The sequence below is a fragment of the Rhipicephalus microplus genome, chromosome 8 (assembly GCF_043290135.1).
Source record: "Rhipicephalus microplus isolate Deutch F79 chromosome 8, USDA_Rmic, whole genome shotgun sequence".
NCBI lineage: Eukaryota > Metazoa > Arthropoda > Arachnida > Ixodida > Ixodidae > Rhipicephalus > Rhipicephalus microplus.
In genome coordinates, this window is record NC_134707.1 from 103,166,207 (window position 1) to 103,179,694 (window position 13,488).

Here is a 13,488-nt window from a genome sequence, read left to right on the forward strand (position 1 = left end):
TGATGCATTATCTTTTTTTTTTGCGCTCTCACGTACCCTAGGTTGTACGTAATGTATAATGTACTTGAGAAGTAAAAGGCAAGTTTTTTGCATTGCTTATAGCGCAATTAATCGAGCATATTTCAGTCTCCTGAATTGGACACATTACACTATCTCAGCACCACGCGTGCCTTTGGAATCGGCCTACCTTTTACCAAGCGAGAAGATCACGTGGTAACCTCAGTAGAGCATTAATATAACATCACAAACATCAGTGATGTCTTATGTCCAGATTACGTCACCAGTGTTGGTGGTGTCGCGTCATGATGGCATCTTGATGGTTAGTTGATTATGGGATCGACATCCTTCTTATCACAAGTGTTGATGCGGCCGACGCTGACGCTCACTTTATGTTAAGAATTATAACTAGATAGTAAGCAAATAGGAATAAGTAATATATTCACAAAAGAGTGTTATTCTGATTCATTATCACCTACTCTCAGTGAAACTGATAATCTGCACCGTAAGCGAGACAGCCATCTCAGAAGACATGTACCCGAATGACGAGTACTGCGACTACCTCTTCTACACCAACGTGATCGCATCCAATGGTAGCATTCAAGTGGCAAAGGACCCCGTCAGTTGGGATGTCTTCCAGAGGAGGAGCCCAAAGTACAAACGCACGCAGCTGGGAATTTCGTTCGACTTTGAGTAAGTCAGAAACTTTGTAAGTGCTCAAAGACATACACGCTGTCCTAAGACAAATATGTTGCTAAAACATACACATTTCTGTTAAAGCCGAGGAAAACTGTCCCAATGTGAATTGAGGAAGTACAATTTATTATTTTTATCACGAGCAGGAGATGCAGTGATGACTTGGTGGTTAGAGTATCAGCCTCGGGTGCTAGAGGTCCGTCGTTTGAATCCCACTGCCACACGATTCCCCACCAGATTTCAAAAAAAAAGTTATCCACGTGATCATAGAATTCCATTAAAGTGGTGTGAGTTGTGGCCTGACCGGTGTCCATCCCCGCTAGCGTGCTCACTCAATAGAGGACGACTGGCCATCCTGGTGCAGTATGAATGCGCCAATTAACCATCGGTCCTTAGCCCGCAGTGGCTTCAAAGTAACTGACCAAAGCGGTGGTCAGATCTGTGATGCAGTGGAAGGTTCCAAGAATCTCTGGGCCCAGTCACGCCGCCATTGCAACATGAACTTGCCAACGTTTAACGCTAGAGCCTTATCTAGTGAGTCTAGCTGTGCTATTCGAGGAACTAAAGGGTGTTAGATGGCATGTTATATAGCTCAGCGAAGTTATGAGGACACAGGAAGCTTACATACGGCTTAAAAAGAGACACTTTCTATGGTGCCGGAGAATATTTGACAGAAAACAACTATACATGGGGTTACTTATACAAAAGAATATCGCCGTCGACATAAAGGAGTACTATAGAGTTTATTGAATGGGTGGTAGCTATCGTAATTAGGCATAACAAGAGATACATGATGAAGGTGGTACAGGTCAACGTCCCAACATCCAGTCATTATGACGTAATAGTTGAAAGCTTCTATAAAGACGTGGAATATGCAATGAGTAAGGAAAAAACACAGTTTAGTATCCTCATAGACGACTTCAAGGCCGAAGTTAGACGCAGTCTACATATCAGGCAGTAGGGGATTATGACATCGGTACTAAAATTGCCAAAGGGGAGTGAAATGCCAGAGTGGTGTAAAATACACGGTATTCATTGTTCGCGACTTTGTTCACAATGTGAACGCGGCTCAATACCCAGTGTTTTATTTAGAAGCATGCTCTGAATAAAACCTATTTGCCCAACATTGTCACCAAGATCACCACGCACACGTGATAATAGTTTGCTTGCCGGCAAAAAAAATGGCAAATGATTGATCATTTGCACATCACGTTGTAGCTCATCATCCGTACATATTCGCAGCATGTAGACCACGGCTGAAGATCTCAACCTCCTGTCTAGTGTACCTAACGAAATACACATTGCTTGCTTCAAATTATAAATAGAGAACAGAGTATTCTAATCTCGATAACTGAAACTTCATATGCCAAAGGTAGCAGTAAGATAATAATTACTTGGCGTGTTTACTGGGTTCTCTTTTTTTTGTTTTGAGCGTAACTAAACTTTAGAAAACGAGAGCCCGTCAAGCGCAAATGTCACGACTCCTGTTTGCGAATTGATTTCATGTTTTATAGTTTATTTGTTAAAGAAGTGGATTTCTCGAGCAAGAAGAAAATATTAGTTGCAAAGAAGGAGGAGCATATTGAGTACACCGTTTTGCTATGTGGTGTAATGAATTGTTGGTGCACTACCGCAGCGTCGTTTCAATGTATTGCGGCAAAACTCAATAGTTTTTCAAGGTTCTTGTGAAAATTCTGTTTTGTGCTGCTGTGCGCCCTCTTCAGCAGCTGTAACAATAGCACTGAAGCGGCTGAGCTCAACAATGAAGCTGCGAATAACAACAGAAGTTCCTTCCCTTAAAAACCGTGCTACCAGCTCCTATTAACCCCGATTATCCGAATGACCACAGACAACTGCACACAGAATGTGCTACTGCAGTGGACGTTTAAGCACACGCTCCAGGTGTGGGTCATCGTCAGTTAGCCACATAATAGCAAGACATTCTCTGAGTTTTGGTGTACCCAGCAGAAACTGGGTATACCTAGTGAATACTTGAGCATCGGCCGTACTTGCTGTTACCCTCAACTAATGAGCAGATTATCACAAGATGCTTGAAAAGTGATTGAGGCCTGCCGCAATACAAGAAAATGATGTTCCGGGAAGTGTGACAATGCGAAAAGTGCTCGTGCTTCAAAAAGTTATATTAGACAAGACTGTAGTATCCTTCGGCACGGACATGGCGTGCTTTTGTTCTTGCACCAGACCAGCTTGCCAGCTGCGATGCCGAGAGTCGAGTGTACTTTCTTAAGTACAGTACGCGAACTGTTGAAAAAAAAGAAACTTTTTGAACATTTGCACGTGCAGTCTTCTATTGCAGTTAATTATTTGTGTCAAATCTCAATAAAATTGAAACAACAGTTTTTGTGTGAGATTTCATAGGTTAATGTTCCGTTGGGTCTCGTACCGTTCAACTCTTTACAACTAGCCCTGTTACTCACTTCATTATCTTAATATCTAGTGGTTTAAAACATATATGCGTATTATGACGTTGCACGCGCAATGCCCCAAGTAAAATGAAAGGTACATGCATGTGACTGTTTCGGTTGTTCGCGAATACCGTTTCTCTACCTTTCGGTCGCACATCTTCCCACTTTCTTCATGTCGCCTTTAGAGGACCGTCCGCCTTAACCGGGCTTGGGCCCAATATGCTTGAGTTACGCAAGGTTTAAAGAACACAATTGCTTGCCGGAAAGTTTCAACATGTCCGAATAATCTGAATTTTTAAAATATAACTGTTCCCGAATGAACGAGCTTTTACTTTATGCGTGGAAGAGGTACTAGGGAAGAATTTAAAACGGCCGCTGTTGAACGCACAGGGTGGTGTGGGTCCCTGTGACCTATGCCACTACTGTTTAACTGCAGAAAGTAGGCTATTTACAAGGTTGGCGCAAAAACAGGTTCAGCAGAATGGCAAGGATATTCAGACTCAAGGCATCAGCTTTGCCTTGCGATTCAGCACAAAAAAAAACAACAATGCACAACTTGCGCAAAATATTACTCATAGTCTGCGCTGCAAAGCTCAACCATTGCATGTGGAATGGTTGAGCTCTGCACCATAATTCAGAGCGAGGATGGCTATTTGGAGGGCAATACAAACAAGTGCCGATAACGTTTTGGCCATCTACTCTTCAAGTTGCAGCTTAAGCGTCCTTCAATTATTTTTTCTAAATACATCTGGGAATTCCCAAATCACACTGTTCGTAGTGCTCTTCGTGATTACCAAACGTGCACCAGTGAGTTTCCAGCGAGTTTACCAGTGAGTTTCCAGCGTGATTACCAGTGAGTTTCCAGCGTGCACTCCTCGCAAGCATGTTTTTTTTCTCAATCTCCTGATTCTATTGTAATAACATCTTTAGATAATGCCATTTAGTAGGGGTAGTCATCGCGTATTAACGTTTTTTGTGAATACGCGTACTGACGATTGAGGAATACAAGGTTTAAGCATTTATTTCATGTAATTATTCTACTATGTGGAGGTGGCTTCTAAATTTACACTATTGCAGTTGAGATTGTCAACGCAGGAATGTTACGCCATATGGTGTGGACGCCGCCTCCGGCGACCTGGATTCACTGCGTGAGCAGGGCATCAGGCACTACGGACTCCTCACCGTGCTTTCGTATCAAAAGGACTTTCAAGACACTCTTAGAAGCACGAAGGGCGTGCTTGAGGTGCGTGTGTGAGGGACTGCAGCGCGTGAAACATCCATGCAAGCGTATTTTGGATTGATTGCAAAAAGAAGCCACACATTCTTCGCAACCGTGAAGCAGTCTATGCGACATCTATAAATGGGTATGTTAAACACAGCACAGCTAGACGCAGAGTACCTTAGGGCCATATCTGCAGTAGAAATGCGAAGTTCTAGCGTAAAGACACACTGCCCTTTTAGGAAACGAACTGCATAGTTGTTGTGTTGTACGTCGAGTCAACGTAAAACATGCGGCGAGAGTACACAACGGGAAAGTTAGGGTCCGTCTGCTAAATTCTTTGGAGAAACAAGTACTACGAACAGGTTTTATAACGCCTAATGTAAGTACGGTAAACCTTGTCTCATATAATGGACAAGACGTACGGGAACGTGGCGACGACGCACACACTCTGTATTCAGGAAGATGAAGTCAAACAACCATGTAGCGACCACAGGAGCGACGATTGGCACTGGGCGCCGCAGGTTTAAAACCATGACGTTCTTTCTCCTTCCTGCACACCACACACATGCACATTTACTGCTAATCAAAGTAAGCAAGTGCAGAACAAGGTCACCTAACCATTTCCGTTCGTAGAATTACCGCAGCTTTATTTAGCAAACTGTCCATGACACATAGGTTTTGGGCAAGCATATAGAGTTTTCCCGGTACGAGTATAATGTTGTTAGGGAGATAAGCAAGTTTAGTGTGCTACATGAAAGCTACCTTTGCTTCGTCCTATATCGTCTTCTATCTCGTCAAGGCAGGTTAGAAACATGCCGTTTCCCGCGAGTTCCATAAAAGATGCTTTCCTTCTTCAGATTTCTAGCTGTTCAGACCCGGCAAGACGCGAAATCATGGCTCATCCAAGCGGGAGCAGGCTCTCCTGCGGGGAGCCGAAGTCAGCTACATGTTTACGAAACGTTTTTTGCAATTGAAATTAAACATTTTCATTACCTGCGAGCGCAGTTTGTTGATTACAATATTTTGTAATTTGTTCACCTCAGGCCACTTCACCTCAGCCTTGTTATCGCCTTTATTTAGCATGTTACTGTGGCCGTGATGACGCCAGATGAGATCAATGAACTAACAGGCTGAGCATCGAGAGTATTACGTACTCAAAGGGAGTACTAAGGCCGACATTTGAAACCTCCAGCCTGTGCCATGGATTGGCGGTGTTATTTAGTTCTGAAAATTAATTGCAACATCAATTTATGCCTTTGTAAGCCCTAGGAGTAGCCCGGGATACTTCAGTTAGAATTCTTGTTCAGGTTTCTGAAATCTTTTGTGAGAATACTGGGCAACGAAAGTTGCTGCAAGCTGCTGTCTTGAAGAAGAAAAAAATTTGGTGTACTTTTCGCCTAAATTGCGCATTATCGCTAACACGAAAAGAGTTTTAACAAGCAAATACAAACATTTCTGAGGATTTGTAAATGCGATGATGGCATGCCATTTTATTGAATTCTGAACGTGTCTTCTAGAACAGCGCATAGGGCTCGGCCAAAGTTTTTACAAGCCTGAGAAAGCTTTATGAAGGAAGACGTGAACCTTTTGCTTTGTGATTGTTTGTCAAACTATTCATTGTGTACTTTGCAATAACAGTGGGTAAGCTCTCACTGCGAATAGAAATAGAAAACGTACTGTGTAGTAATGTTAAGAAAGCACTTATGTATTTAAATAGACACCAGTTTGCTATGAAAGCAGCAGCGACTAGGCACAACTGGGTCGATGGATGATGGTGCTTGAGAGTACACTAGCCAGTCCCGCTGACCACATTTACTACGCCCGTGTCCTTCGAGTTAGGTGTGCTTTTGGAACCCCATATTGAGAAATTTTGTAGAGCCCTCCACTAAATGGTACATCTCATAAACACGTCATGCTCCTATGACGTAAACTAGAGCAAAACTATCTTTTTGTTTAATGCAGAAATTGAAAAAGATCCAGGGTGAAGATAGAACCGCAATGGTCGCTCTAGCTATCGGCTGCTACGATTTCGGACGTATTTATAGAACTAACATCAAACAAGGATTCACGGACGCGGTGAAGTAAGTAATTAAAGCTCTTCTCTCTTTCGCCTTACCCTGAAATTGATGGCTTAATTCTTTTTGCCTATGCAAAATGATACGAGATTGTAGTGACGCCCACTTGCTTATACAAGGTTTGCGTTAGTGCCTTTGCGAACGTTGAGCTGTTCTTCTGCATAAAATGTATAAATATCTACAATGTCATCTTTATGAAAGGGAACACGCGAACGCGTGGCGTGCGCTCTGCGGCGTTGCTTACAGCACCATCAACCGACAAGTGAAGAAAGCACGTGCGCTATTGGCGTCATCTATAACTAAGCAAGATAACGAGTAATGGCCGGTAGACAAGCGCTGCTAGATGACGTCTCCTCACCACTCGCGCGGCGAGCGAAATCGGGCGATTACCGCAGCCTGCGCCGTGGTCGTACACAACGCTTGATTTGTTGGTAATGGACTACGCACTGCAGGCGCCAGCAGAGAGGGAGTGCAATCTAGCAGCCCTTGTGTTCCGGCCATAACTCGTTATTATTATTTTTTTGGCAACAGATGACGCTGAAAGCGAACGTGTTTTCTTTTGCTTTCGGTTGATGGTGTTGTAGGCAGCCGCCGCGAAGCGCAGGCCACGCGTTCGCGTGTTCCCTTTCACAAAGGACGACAGTGTAGATTGATTGGTAGATAAGTTTGTTTTATCATGAAAACGAAGATCGCAGGGTTGCTGATGAGGAGATTGAGGTAGGACGACGCTTGATAGACATACATTAAGGTGACGTGTGCCAAGCAGCAAACAGCTTTCAAATAGACAGATATGGTGCATTAAGGGAGTCGCTTCTGTCGTCTTGCACCACATTCAAATTGAGATGCATAAAATTTGCACTGTTCATTCACAAAGATTGTAGGACATGTGTCTGTAAAATAAGGTGCTTCTTGTAGGCTATGCGTGAAGAGTGGCAATGGTTTCATATGCAGGGGGCAGAGTTGTCAACGTCCACCTTCCGGTTCGCAAGAGTGTGTTGTTTATCAATTGTGTGGAAGCACTGTAAGATGGCTTTGGGCGAAGATGCTCTCAACACAATGGCAACCAAGCCTAGCTATTGCCGCATGAATTCGCGTGGTTTTCGTGTGGAAGAGGACGAAGAAGTTGGGACTGGGCCGCTTTTGTTTTTCCTAGCTTGACGAGCAGTTCTGCGGAAGGTTTCCTTGAGTAAGACAAGATTGGTGACAAGATTGGTGGAGCTGCTGGGTACGACAACTGACGACGCACCCCATGCACAAGAGCCCGCCCAGGAGCCGGAACACAAGCCCTGTGCCCGTGGACACGCCAGTTCACAGAACAAGCCGCCGCCAACGAGGCCTACCACCAGAGACACCGGCACAGCTTATCCATAGAGCGACTATGACTTCGCCTCAAGGCGTCATGGAAACTCCTACGTCGTCGGCACCAATTTATTGCACTGTCCAGAACCCGCTGATGCCTAGTCCCTTTCACGGAGAGCTGTTTGAGGATGTGGACGACTGGCTGAGCGAGTTCGAACACGTCGCAGCGATCAACTACTGGGACGAAGCCGCCAAACTCCGCAACGTCTACGCGTGTTTGAAAGACGGCGCCCGAACGTGGTTCATGAACAGAAGTGATGTCTTGACATCCTGGCGCGAGTTCCAGCATCGCCTCTTGGAGACCTACCGGAGCCCCGACCGCCGCGATCGTGCTGAACGTGCATTGCATTCACGCATCCAGATGCCTAATGAGACCGTCACCATGTACGTGGAGGACATGACGCAGCTTTTCAGGCGAGCGGATCCGGCAATGCCAGAAGAAAAAAAGCTACGCTATCTGATGCGAGGCGTGAAGGAGCAGCTTTTTGCTGGTCTAGTGCGGAGTCCTCCGAAGAGTGTAGCAGAATTCCTGACCGAAGCCACTACGATGGAGAGGGTACTTCATCAGCGGTCAGCCCTACTCAACCGGCAAGTGAATTCTGCATCACCTACTGAATTTTCCGCCAGCTTCGGGAGCAACAGCATTGAGTGGATTCGCGAAATCGTCCGCTCCGTCGTCCGCGAGGAAATCGCGAAACTACACGGGGCGAGACAGCCGGAGGTAAGCAGCATCACCAATATTATTCGGGACGAGGTCCAGCAGGTGCTTCACAGCCGTCGCCCTCAACCAACGGTTACAAATCTAGAACCACCTCCTGCGTCCACTGATGTTGGGAACCGCACATATGCCGAAGCTCTGCGCACTTCCATGCCGGTCTCAAGCCCTGCAGTCCCAATCCAGACGATGCCGCCAGTTTCAATTCAATCTGCGCATGCTGGTTTGGACATCGACGGTCGCCGTGCCCCTCCGCGGAAGTCCGATATTTGGCGTACGTCGGATAGAAGACCCCTCTGCTTCCATAGCGGTGAAGCCGGTCACATCTACCGGGAATGTCCATACCGACAACTTGGACTGCGCGGTTTCTCTATTCATTCGCCTCGTCCCCTAGTTGGTCAGAGGCCAAGAGAAATTGAGGACTACCTCGCGCAGCAACGCCTGCCTTTCTCACGGCGTCAATCGCGGTCTCCATCTCCACGACGACCCGCAGCTATTGGACCACGTCTCAGTACGATGGCACGGGGACGTTCCCCAAGCCCTCGTCGGGAAAACTGAAGGCAGCGACCTTCGGGGGCGAGGTCGCTGGGACTAAAAGTGCGGAAGACCTCCTATCGACGCTTCCACAAAACGCTGCAGACATTGAATTGACGTCTGAGTGCAGTGCGAGAGAAATGCCGGATTGTGCGTCTGAACCCAGTGGCCGAGTCTCACTCGACATTCCCGTGCTGATAGACGGTCTTCAGGTTAGCGCATTGGTGGACACAGGTGCAGATTATTCTATTATGAGCGGAAAATTGGCAACCAGTCTTAAGAAAGTGATGACACCTTGGAATGGGACGCGTATTCGCACTGCTGGAGGCCACGTTATTACTCCATTGGGTCGCTGTACCGCAAGAGTGGAAATACGCGAGTCAACGTTTGTGGTAACCTGCCTCGTACTACGCGACTGTTCTCGTCAGCTCATCCTTGGAATGGACTTCCTTCGAGAGAATGGCGCGATCATAAATCTCCGCGAGCGAATGGTGACTTTCTCGACGCAACTTGCAACCGATCGAGGCGCTGATAGCTGTCGTGGACCTGCGCTGCGTGTTGCCGACGAAAGCGTGACGTTGCCTCCCCGAGCGACTGCTTTCGTAGAAGTCACCTGTGAAGACCTCCAAGACGGTGACGTGGTCGCCGAGAGCAACGTATCCCTTTTACTGCTTCAAGGTGTGTGTGCAGTGCGAAGCATTCTGCGTGTGCGTGACGGACGGTCGCAGATACTCGTCACAAATTTTAACTTCGAGCACCGACATCTTTTCCGCGGCACCACCGTGGCCTTCGGAGACCGTGTAGCGGATGTCACCGAGTGCTTCGCATCCGAGGAAATGGTTGATGGAGATAAGTTTCTGGACCACATCGACGTCAGTTCGAAGCTTTCGGACGAGAAGAAGGCCGCACTGCATACCCTGCTGAAGGAATTTAAATCTTGCTTCGCCTCTTCATCTAGAGTCGGTCAAACACCCCTCATAAAGCACCGAATTATTACCGACGATGATGTTCGCCCAATCCGCCAGCAACCTTACCGTGTTTCGGCTAAAGAACGCGAGACTATACAGACGCAGGTAAAGGAGATGCTTGACGACGGGGTGATACAACCGTCGAGCAGCCCGTGGTCCTCGCCAGTCGTTCTAGTAAAGAAGAAAGACGGAACGCTGCGATTCTGTGTTGACTACAGGAAACTCAATAGCGTCACAAAAAAAGACGTCTACCCGCTCCCACGGGTTGATGATTCTCTCGACAGGCTACGACACGCGAAGTATTTTTCATCGATAGATTTGAAGAGCGGCTATTGGCAGATAGAGGTCGATGAGCGAGACAGAGAGAAGACAGCGTTTGTAACTCCCGATGGGCTTTATGAATTCAGAGTTCTTCCTTTCGGCCTCTGTTCGGCTCCCGCAACATTCCAGCGAATGATGGATACCGTTCTCGCTGGCTTGAAGTGGCAAAGCTGCCTTGTATACCTTGATGATGTGGTCATCTTTGCCGAGAGTTTCGAAGAACATCTGAAGCGTCTAAGAATGGTTCTGGAAGCTATTCGTTCGGCCGAACTCACGCTAAAACCCCAGAAGTGCCATTTCGGCTACGATGAGCTGAAATTTTTGGGACATGTTGTGAGTGCGGATGGAGTGCGGCCTGACCCAGAAAAAACTGCAGCAGTCGCCACCTTTCCTGTGCCGTCAGACAAAAAAGCGGTGCGGCGTTTTCTCGGCTTGTGTGCTTATTATCGCCGATTCATTACCAACTTCTCGACGATAGCCGAACCGCTCACGCGACTCACCCGAGATGATGTACCGTTTGCCTGGACTACAGAGCAAGAAGCAGCTTTCACAGAGTTACGGCAGCGAATGCAAGAGGCACCTGTTCTTGCGCATTTTGATGAGGACGCTGATACCGAAGTTCACACGGATGCAAGCAACGTCGGACTTGGCGCTGTCCTTGTACAACGGCACAACGGCGTAGAACATGTCATAGCTTACGCCAGTCGTACTCTCTCTCGAGCCGAGGCCAACTACTCCACTTCAGAGAAGGAATGCCTCGCAGTCGTGTGGGCAACGGCAAAGTTTCGACCTTACCTCTACGGCCGTTCCTTCAAGGTGGTGACCGATCACCATTCGCTGTGTTGGCTGGCCAATCTCCGTGATCCGTCTGGTCGTCTCGCTCGGTGGAGTTTACGCTTACAAGAGTTCGACATCATGATTGTGTATAGGTCTGGGCGCAAGCACGAAGATGCCGACGCACTTTCTCGAGCACCCGTGGGACATCCTGATATGGACTCGGAATATGCTGATGGTTTTCTCGGAGCCCTCAGTGATTCTGACTTTATGTCTAGACAGAGAGCCGATCAGGAATTGCGCCCTATTATTGATTCCTTAGAAGGCCGAAATTCTCACACTCCTCGGCGCATCGCTCGCGAATTGTCATCCTTTTGTCTAAGGAGGGGCATTCTTTACAAGAAAAATGCTCGAGGTAGCAACAAAGCCTTCCTCCTCGTTGTACCAGCCGACATGCGGGATGACATCCTACTCGCGTGCCACGACGAGCCCACGTCGGGACACTTGGGCTACTCGCGGACTCTCGCCAGAGTGCGCCAGCAGTACTATTGGCCACGACTTTCGACCAGTGTACACCGCTACGTGCAAGGCTGCCGCGAGTGCCAGCGTCGCAAGACGCCACCCGTGAAACCTGCGGGCCTTCTCCACCCTATTACACCACCACGGACACCTTTCGACCTCGTGGGAATGGACCTTCTAGGACCCTTCCCTTTGTCGGCCACTGGTAACAAATGGATTATAGTGGCAACCGATTACTTGACCCGGTATGCTGAGACAAAGGCATTACCCCGCGGCACGGCGTCTGAAGTGGCGAAGTTCTTCGTGCAGCACATCGTCCTCCGGCACGGCGCGCCGTCATGTGTGATTACGGATAGAGAAACATCATTTACGGCACAAATGCTAGAGGACATTTTCAGACTGAGCTGCACGAGTCACCGAAAAACAACGGCTTACCACCCACAAAGTAATGGACTGACGGAAAGGCTCAACAAGACCATAGCGGACATGCTGTCAATGTACGTGGACGTGCAGCACAAAACCTGGGACGATATCCTCCCATACGTCACGTTCGCATACAATACGGCAATGCAGGAAACAACCCGATTTTCACCTTTCCACCTTGTTTATGGACGCAACGTACAAACGATGCTTGACGCTATGCTGCCGTACGATAATAGCGATGCTCTTTCTCCAGAAGCCGAGCAATACACGCAGTACGCCGAAGAGGCTCGTCAACTGGCTCGCGTGAACATCGGTCACCAACAAGACGCAGATGCACGACGTTACAACCTTCGCCGTCGAAACGTCGCATACCACCCGGGTGAACGAGTGTGGGTGTGGACTCCTGTCCGACGACCAGGCTTGTCTGAAAAGCTTCTGAGCCGTTATTTCGGACCATACAAGGTTATCCGACGTGTGAGTGACCTTACATACGGTGTACTTCCGGACGGCACAGTGTCGTCACGTCGACAACATCGGCCCGAAACTGTGCATGTCGTACGACTCAAGCCGTACTACACACAATAGTCTCTGTGCTTGCGAGTTACTTCGCAAACGTGACAGTGATCTCATGTGGTGTTTTTTTTTTCTTCTTGACTCTTCCACTGGTGCTGTTGTGTTCGCGCATGGTCCAAGTGCTTGTGCGCCCTCTTTGTTTTCCCTGGCACTCACTTTGTGATTCTCTGCGTCAACGCGTGTTCTAATTATGGGTTTTTTTTTCTTCTTCTTTTATTTAGAAGCATCGAGTCGATGCTTTTTAAAAGGGGGGACTAATGCCGCATGAATTCGCGTGGTTTTCGTGTGGAAGAGGACGAAGAAGTTGGGACTGGGCCGCTTTTGTTTTTCCTAGCTTGACGAGCAGTTCTGCGGAAGGTTTCCTTGAGTAAGACAAGATTGGTGACACTATTATGCATTCAAAGCATTCATTCAGTGTATACAATTTTATGTGTACCTAGTAGAAGTACTAACAAGAGAGATTATAATTACAAAAAAAAGGAATTTTAAGGAAGGCTATGGTTGGACAGAAGATGAATACCAGCCAAGTTTCAGTACAGTTGTTTAAACAAATAATGTTCGCTGTAAAAGCACATAGTGATTTTGTGAGCAACGGGGATCGTTGAGGAGACCTGAGGAGCAGATCTAAATTATGCCATTCTCTGTGTGTGACTTCTGAGATCCGCTTCGTAGGGCATTTAAACACGAGGTTAACATTTGATCAAAGGAATAATGCATAGGATGGAATGAATAATGTGTAATAGTGCACCAACCCGACCTCTTTGTCGCATATTCAGGTCACTATCAGTTTTTGTTGAATTCTCCTGAATTGTAGACAAGTCACGTACGGACACCTGCATTATCAAACTTCAAAAAAGCAAATTAACAAAGAAGAACACTCGCATTT

General features: G+C 47.2%; 1 protein-coding gene across 2 annotated transcripts in view; it reads left to right on the forward strand.

Annotated features, from left to right (window-relative positions):
- Positions 1-347: 347 nt before the first annotated feature.
- Positions 348-13,488, forward strand: part of LOC142769303 (uncharacterized) — a 28,712-nt gene continuing 15,571 nt past the window's right edge. For both annotated transcript variants that reach the window (XM_075872436.1, XM_075872435.1), the window contains exons 1-3: positions 348-690; positions 4,215-4,362; positions 6,304-6,422. In XM_075872436.1, the coding sequence (XP_075728551.1) occupies positions 530-690; positions 4,215-4,362; positions 6,304-6,422 (428 nt within the window). In that variant the 5' untranslated portion in view covers positions 348-529. The remainder of the gene's footprint in view (positions 691-4,214; positions 4,363-6,303; positions 6,423-13,488) is intronic.